Source organism: Eupeodes corollae, chromosome 2 (genome assembly GCF_945859685.1).
Source record: "Eupeodes corollae chromosome 2, idEupCoro1.1, whole genome shotgun sequence".
Classification (NCBI taxonomy): Eukaryota; Metazoa; Arthropoda; class Insecta; order Diptera; family Syrphidae; genus Eupeodes; species Eupeodes corollae.
Window position 1 is genome coordinate 24,841,681 of NC_079148.1, and position 8,512 is coordinate 24,850,192.

General features: G+C 40.7%; 1 protein-coding gene across 1 annotated transcript; it reads right to left on the minus strand.

The window, feature by feature from the left end:
- Positions 1-894: 894 nt before the first annotated feature.
- Positions 895-5,902, minus strand: LOC129945508 (protein xmas). The gene is made up of 3 exons (XM_056055294.1): positions 5,700-5,902; positions 4,094-5,630; positions 895-4,039 (listed from the first exon to the last, which is right to left on the minus strand). Exons 1-3 carry the CDS (start codon positions 5,756-5,758, stop codon positions 1,022-1,024), a joined length of 4,614 nt encoding a protein of 1,537 aa, XP_055911269.1. The 5' UTR covers positions 5,759-5,902; the 3' UTR covers positions 895-1,021.
- Between the last annotated feature and the right edge of the window lie 2,610 nt (positions 5,903-8,512).

An 8,512-nucleotide genomic window follows, 5' to 3' on the forward strand; every position in this document is an offset into this window, starting at 1 on the left:
ATTCATATTCATATTCATATTCATATTCATATTCATATTCATATTCATATTCATATCCATATTCATCGCAAATTTAAGAGTTGGTGGCCGACGACTTGAAGTGGCTGACGATCACGAAATGCGTCTTTATTAACAAACAACTGGACGACTGTCGAACCTAATTATTCTTACTCTATAAACTGGTACAAAATTGCTATTAAGGATCTTCACTATTTTTCTCACAGGTAAACAAATAACCATGAAAATAACAACAACAAAGATAAACTAGCCTTAATTAATTATACTACAAAAATTGGTAAGAGATCAACATTAGCAAATGCCCGACAATGACCTTTTCATTTACTACCTTTCTTTACTATCTTCATATTCATCTCATACAGATGGTGAAATATATAAGGGAACTTGACCTTTCATGCGACCGACCAACTCAGCATTTGGTTTTGATGAAAAACGGTCTAAAGTATTTTCTAAGCCTTAAATGAACCGACTGCTTTACAAGATGTTTGTCGGACTTCTACCAGATAGAAAAAACTAATCGAGAGACCCAAATTTCCTCGTCTTCGTCCCTTCGAAACAGCTTACTCTTGTAGGCAAAAAGAGAGCAACCGTCGAAGTTGGTTCTCTCGTTTAGTTTTTTCTCTCTGCTGTTAGTAAATTTGAATCTCAGCACCTACAACCACAAACATAAATTATAAGTTTAGATCTAAGTCAAAAGAAGACCAAAAAAGGGCGTTAATCACAATACTCCTACCGTCGTTTTTGATGATGCTGATGGCAACGTTACACCCTATTGCTCTTTAGGTCATGAAACATTCCAGATATTGAACTGACCATCGCTCTCTATTCGAATTAAAGCTTCCGCTATCTTGGATTATAAAATAACAACACATCAAGTTCCATAGGACAAATGGTTTAAAAACAGAATCGTTTCCCATAAATTTATTAACAATTATTCTCACTTTTATTTTTATAAATTTCTATTCTAACAAACTGTAAGTACTTCCTAAAATTAAAAAAATCTTCAAACATAATCTTCGTCTAGCGTCCGAATTTGTTGCAATGGTCTCAAATATTTGTCCATTATGTCTTCTGCATTTTTGAGAACGGCGAAGGCGCGTTCCATTGCGTCTTGAATATCCGACTTTTCTGTGTGTGAGTTTTGTTTGAATTTCTTAGGCATCGGTGGTAGGTCCAATGAGTCTTCCTCCTCGTCCATAATTATCGTCTTGGTGCCCTCAAACGATCTGCACTTCTCGTTCACTTCAAAATTATAAATGGTCTCATCTAGTTCCCGGGTCAGTTCGGGATTTGCTGTGTTATCTGTTGCTTCCTTCTGTAATTGTCTTAGTTTGTTATCGCCAAGTGTGGATGCCTTTTCTGCTCTGGCTATTATGGAGTCTATGTCCAGTTGGGGTTGCTCCTCTTCGTCGGTTTGGCCTTCAGCTTCGGACATCATTTTAACTGATTTTACTGACTCACTCTTGAGCCACCAGGGCTCAGATAGAAATTCCAGGAACTCATCTCGATTGTATATGACTTCACGGGGTAATCTACTGCTGCGGTCCATCCATTGCTGGTTCATTACAGCTATGGCCACTTCTCTCACAACAGGCAGCCAAGAAATCCAATTTAAACGCTGATCCAATTCCATGTCTTGAAGACTCTCGTGGTTGAGTTCTTCAATCAGACACTTTATGGAATTGTAACCGGCTTTTGTGGCCAAATCATCATCGTTGGGAATGCATGCGCTGGTGTAATTCAGAAGCCATAACTCGAGATCATCGATTTCTCGAGGAAAGTCTCCCTTTGGCGGAGGTGGGAGCTTAAGACTGTGGAGGAAATCCAAAATTTTTTTCACCCTATTGATGTTCTTCCAGTCCTCGGGGAACTGTTCCAACCCAACAGGAATGTCGAACTTAGCTCCTGGAACAAACTGCCTCAGTTCTTCGGGGAATTCCGGGTAGTCTTGGAAGTCCTCGTCGATTACTTGTATCAGACTTTCGATGCCTAAATTATAAATTCCAATGAGGAACTTCGGAGTGGAACAGATTTTCCTAAACGACGGATTCACAGTCCAGGATTTGTGAAGCTTCCGCCAGAGTTCGTCCCCCAGGCATGTGTTGAGGAATCCTTCAATACTCTGAGCCTCAAGTGGGCAGGTGGAGTTTTCGTTTTTGGCCAAAAACACGAGGGATTTCTGAAAGTTCTGTTTCATGCTGTGGTCGTTGCTGTGGAACACCTGGAAGTTTGATATCTTCCCATCGGTCTCTAGGGATTCCAGATGAAGATCCGGTGGTTGTTGTGGAGTGGCATTGGTAGGAGTGAATAGTATTATGGCAACTGGAATAGCCTGATAAATCCTGGACAGCTTGAGCAGATGATGGAGGCGTTTTCTTGAGTTATGGGACTTGCCGGCGGCCATCATGAAGATTACTGCACTTGCATTGTCACATTCCTGGCGCACTTTTTGATTTTCTTCGTTCATGGGAACGATGCAGGATATTTTCCGGACACACAGCGCCAAATCGCTCTCACAGCTGCATAGGAATGCTGGACTCGATTCGGAGGACTTTCTTGAGACATTCTGTTCCAGCCAATTGCTGGCATATGAATTGAAGCCGGGCAGTTCGTCCCGCTCCCCAGGGAGGGATATGACCAGTTTGAAGTATTTCCTTCGCTTCAGGAAGCCCGTGGGTAGTTGGTTCTGGGAGTCTTTGAAGTTTCGCCTTAGGCAAGAAAACATGTCGATCGGTGGATTGAGGTCATCGCTTCCAAGGAGCGCTGTGAAGTCACAGGGAAGACCAAAACGGTATCGTTTGATCATCTGCAGGTTCTCGGTTTGTCTGGGATGTGCTATCTTCCGTGCTTGTTCGTCCAGAGTGTCGGTGGTCATCCAAATGGGAAACGTCTCGATTAGCTCCCGGTGTGTCCGCTTCTTATGAGCCATGTCACGCCACCTGTGGAAGTATCTGTAGAGTAGTGATTGATCCCGCTTCATTATGGTCAACTCATTGGTGTGGACTTGTTTTATGAAGTCCACAATGCATTCTGAAATCACACTCTCCGTCAGCTTGTCCAGGCACTGGTGGTTCTGCAGCTCAGTGGAGGCTATTTTCCTTAGTTGTTCATTTTGTACTTCGTCCAGTAGTTGCAGAAGGATTCTCTCGGAGTTCTTTTCCACATGAGCGATCGTATCTCTGCGATGCTTCTCTTCCAGACGCTTCTGGTTTGTCTGCTCTTCTAGGATTTTCCGTTGGCGTTCTAATTCTTCGATTTCTCTCCGTCTGGCTGTTTCCTCTTTTTCTCGCTGACGGCGTCTTTCTTCCGCGGCCTGCTGCTCCTGCAACTCATGTTGTTTGTCTGGTTTTGGTTGCATCAAATCGAGTTCCAGGGGCTTCGAGTTGAAATGCTGGAAGATATTATCACTGCCGAACGACTGAGTTGCGGAACCAAAGATATTCGTGATAGCTTTGGGAGGCTCTGGGTCATTTGTAAATCCTCCAAATATGCTTCTTGGTTTCTCGGAACTGTTGTGGAAACTCGAACTGCTGCCGAATATTGATGCAGAAGCCTCATTGGGAGCTTGAACTGGAGGTGCTGGCAAGGGGATTTTGAAAATGGATGAACCTTGGTGCGTATGGTTGGACGGTGGGTTGTTGAATGATGGTTGGTTAAAGATAGAGTCTGATACTGTTGTAGGTATGGCGGTGGGGGTGGGTAGGAGTTTAAATTCATTGGAGTCCTCCTTGGGACTTGTGTTGGAGAACATGGCTTTGAGTTTTTGTTTGGGCGTCATGGGTGGCGAAACAACTGGAATTTTGAAGATCTTATCCGACATTGGGCGATGGGGAGCCTTCGAAGCGCCTCCCCCGGCTCCATCGTCCCTGAGTTGGTCCTCTGCGGTGAACGATTCAAAGCGAAGGTAGCCATTCGCGTCGAAACTGTCGTGGGGCTGATGGTCTTCGAAAATTTTCGGCGAGTCAAGAGGACGGCCGCATACCGCTTCGCCTACACCTACTTGTCGTTTCGACTCGACTACCTGTGTGAAGGGATTTCAGTAACGTAGTTTTGTGTGTGTTTAAGAAGCACTTACCTCAAAAGCTCGATCCATCAGGACTGGAACGTCAGGCTCTTCGAACGCCTTCTTATCCAAGCGCACCATTTCTACGTCGCACTCGAGTCCATAGTACGAGAAGAAGTCCAAGGCAGCATCTTCATGTTCAAATCCCAGGATCTTAATCAAATGACCAAGAGGGAGGGAAACCGAATGTCTTGGCCAGTTGTACGCCTTAATTATCATCTTAGTCGCCTTCAGACGGACCTGAGTGAAATACCGCAGCAGAATGCAGGCGTTCATGTACGAAGTCTTCCGCACGAGGTTAAAGAACCGCACGTAGTTGTTGCTTTCCATGCATTTGTAGAAGCTTATGGCGGAGCGGACTTCTTTGGAATTTTGAATCTCTTCGGGGAGGTCTTGCAGTTCCCACAGGAAATTGGCGTCGTTCAGATTGAGGAGCACAATGAAACCGCGAAATTCGGCCTCGTTCTCACAGCGGATACCTTTGATGCGCAGATCGTTGTACATGTATTTGAGGGTCTGGAGACATTTGGTGAGGTTCTCGGTGTTGATCTTCTGATCGAACACCGAGGGGTCTTCGGCCACCAGGCGGGCTGCGCAGTGTATGTGAAATCGAGCGCACTGTTCGACCAACTCCACTGCCCCAATGGAGCACAGTTCTTGCTGTGTTATATCTTTGCGTATACTTCGCGTTCGGTCCCAAACGAAGTGGAACCAGTCGCCGATGTTCAAATCGGCTATGTCACATAAGCCCATGATGCGGTGCATCAGGTACTGCATGGTCATTTTGAGCACCCCCTCCGGGCGCAGCTCGTGGGCGAGTGGGACCTCTTGGTCGGCACTGCTTCTCGAGTACTCCTTGATGGCGATGTTGTGGTTCATCTCACTGCGACTGCCGCCCTCTTCCATTTCAAATCCGGACACCTGGTGTTGGAACTCGCGCATAAAACGTTCCTTCTCCGGACACATGTCCGGGCAGGTGCCCTTGATACTAACAACTTTTTTGATGTCTGTGGTCCGGACTGTGGTCAGTCGGATGAGTTTGTCTCGCGCATCAAGAATGCGATACTTGTCTTCATCGTTGTTGGCAGGTTTTCTTAAAATGGCCTCCAATTCGGCCCGCACAGAACTCGGGATAATTCTTTGAGCGGGTGCTGCTGCTGGCTCTGCTGGGGCAGGGTAGCTCTTGGGAGCCTTCTGTCTTATTACCCTGGCAGGCGGTTGCTGAGGAGGTGGAAGCTTTGGAGCCTGAGTTGGCATCCTTCTAGCGTGATTGCCCATGATGTCCAGCTCGGCCTGAACATCCGGATCGACCCATTCTTCTGTGTTCTGCACATGACCCACCTCGTGCTGTGAATACCGGATATCGAATCCTTGTCCATTGAATACTGTTCCATTGCGCAGAGCATTGGCGGCGTCTTCTTCACGTTCGTAGTCTACGGTGCAGCAAAAGCGATTGGGTCGCAATATGAATCTCGATATTTTGCCATATTTTCCAAAGTGTTTCTTTGCAATAAGTTTGTCTAGGAAAAGTTCAGGAATCTTTTCGCACCTAACGATGGGTAAAAATCAATTTAGCAAAGAAGAAAAACAGAGCGGGAAACTTTTTTAAAAAACTCACGTAATTGATTTGTAATTTGTGTTGCTTTCAATAATTTGACAATCATCATCGTCGGACATAGTAAATGATTGATTTTACATTAACAATATTAACCAAATAATAAATAAAATAAGACTCTTTATGTCGTGATTTTAAAATAAAACAAATAAAAAATATGTAATTTTTGGCTTGGTGTTGTAATTTTGATCAAGAAATCGCCGAAGCCAAATTTTAATTGACGTTTCAAATGTCACATAGTTGAATTTTGTTTTATTTTGTTTTCTGAATGTTGGTAGATGTGCTTGGGTGGAATGGTTGGAAACCGGAAACCGCAAAGTGGTTTGGAAAATATCATTTTATGTCGTTAATTTAAAAAAGGATGATGAAGCTTTGAATTTACGGTAGATGTAATAATCGAAAGCAAATATTTGAGTTAAAATGTAAAAAGCCCAAAGCATTATATTATAACGTTTTCTCTTAAATTACTTTCGTTTTACGGGAATAAGAGGAACTTTAGTTAGACACCATGGTACTTAAGGCGCGACTACACGGTTGGTGTAAATACAACTTAACGCTGAGGTTGCACGAGAGAGTTATTGACAGTGGGCCTAACCAAAAATCAAAATTACAGCCCGCCATAGCAATAACAATTTTAATAGTCAGGCTTAATTCTATTGTCTGGCAGAGGTATGTATAAATAAAATGAAAATATACTTAATTGTATATTTAATTGTGTTTTAATTGTTAAAAATGTCTATCACTTTATAAATGGCTGAAAAAAAGAAAACTTAAAAAGGAGTAGATCGGCAAATTGGACGACAATTATCTACTGTCTGAAGTAGCTAGAATAGTTGAGAATATTTCTTTATACACTTTTTACTTTCTTGACACATTCATAATTAAAGATGTTTATGTTTTTAATAATTGTGACTTTCCGAATGCATTTTAAAATTCTATTTTGTTTAAATACACATTTTGTTTCGTTTATTTTTACACATAATCATCTCATGGAAAATCTCATACAATTTTGCATTACGAACGGATTTCATGATACAGTTTTTCGGGATTCGTACAAATTTCCGACTACGATGGAATTCATGATAGGGGTGAATGTCACTTTGATACAGTCTTTTTGACAGCGAATATAGTTGATAAGGTAATAGAAGATTAATAGCAAAATACTTGTTTATTTTGGTTATTAAAATCTTCGTACATGGAATGGAATATGGCTATTATGAAGAGGAACAACGAAGCGACTTTGTATTCCATTTAACTTCTGTAGTCTACACAACAATTTTCAGTACCTTCAGCGCCGCCTGTCAACCATCAATGAACTAAAAATTCATGTTCCATAAGAGGACTATAGTTTTTATATACAAATATTAAAATACAAGCAAAGAAACTAGCAGTTACATAGCACGTCACACGAAGCGTAAACATGTGTTTAGCGATTTATTATTGATAAGACCCAGTGAGCTAGAGAACAATTTTAGCTGTCATTGGTTTTCATCATTGAAAAAAATTGTTTAAGTGACATTTCTAAGGGATTAATTATAACTGTCATTGGTTTTCATCATTGAAACCAATCATTGGAATTTGTTTAACATGTTGCACAAGATATCATTGAAAATTTCTTTGGTTGCACAAAAAATTATGGATTCAAATCAATCTATTCCTTATTGGAAGAAACATTTTAAGCTTTATCAATATAAACTGTAGAATCAGTTGTTCATTGAAATTAAAAAATTAACTAAAACAAACGTCCTAGGTTATATTAAGTATTTTCGTTAAAAAAAAAACCAAAAATCATATCGTCTGCTTTTGGCTTTGCCTTTAAATCTCAAAACATAATTACAATAATAGCTATAATTGGTCGCTAAGAGGAAAGTTGCAGCAAATTTTTATTGGGACTTCGGTTATAGCAATCATAGAAAATGTCTAATAACATTGAAATAAAAGTAATCCTTATTGAAATCTATCCAGAATTTTCCTGACAGAAATCTGTCATTAGAATTGCATAAAGTGTTGGTTATGGTATAGATACAACTAGATGATACAATGGCTAGCTGTATGAGCTGTAAAGTGATGTAGATTTAGCCAGAAAGATTAAAGTCTAAAGATTGAGATGGCTGGGTCAAGTAGAGCGTATTCAAACCAATGCTCCGGTAATGACAGCTGTTGAATCCATACCCACTGAACAGCACAGTAGAGGAAGACAGCGGTTTAGGTGGCGCGCACAAGTTTGTTAGGCCTTAGTTCCATAAGACTGCAGAGCCACCTTCAGTGAGTAAGTATATATTCAATCAGCTGTTCTGGTAATTTATATTTCTGCGAAAATTTGAAACCTTTATCGAATTCAGTTCAAAAGATAATTGACTTTAGAAGCAGTTATGTAGAAACTTTTTACGTAGAGGTTTCACGAATTTTGACGAAAAATTATTAATATAATTAAGTTAGCAAGCAAATTCTTTTTTATTTAGGTTAGCAAAAAAGTTATAATATACAAATGCAAAAAATCAAAACAACACTCATAATTTTACCCCATTTTTAAATCAATCAGAATAAGTTCATTGACAGCTGCTAAACGCCCAGGTGTCGCTTCAGTCGTTCGTCTCTATTGAAGTACTGTAGATCTGTGTTCTGTTCCATTATGGTCTGTATTTTTTTGGATATATTGACTAAATTCTTAGTAAAAATTGATAACTTCCAAAACAAATGATAATAATTGCATAGTTATAAGTTTAACGTCTTATCAAAGATACAAAAGGTTTTTATCTCTGTTTTCTTGAAGGTGTAGATAGGGAACGATAAATTTGGATCCTGAGATCGATTTT

What these genes read in the sequence shown, in the direction of transcription:
- LOC129945508 (XM_056055294.1), bottom strand. Translation starts at nt 5,758, where the DNA reads ATGTCCGACGATGATGATTGTCAAATTATTGAAAGCAACACAAATTAC. An exon ending in ACAAATTACAAATCAATTAC is followed by an intron (nt 5,631 to 5,699) that starts GTGAGTTTTTTA and finishes ACCCATCGTTAG; the next exon opens with GTGCGAAAAGATTCCTGAAC. An exon ending in TGATGGATCGAGCTTTTGAG is followed by an intron (nt 4,040 to 4,093) that starts GTAAGTGCTTCT and finishes CCCTTCACACAG; the next exon opens with GTAGTCGAGTCGAAACGACA.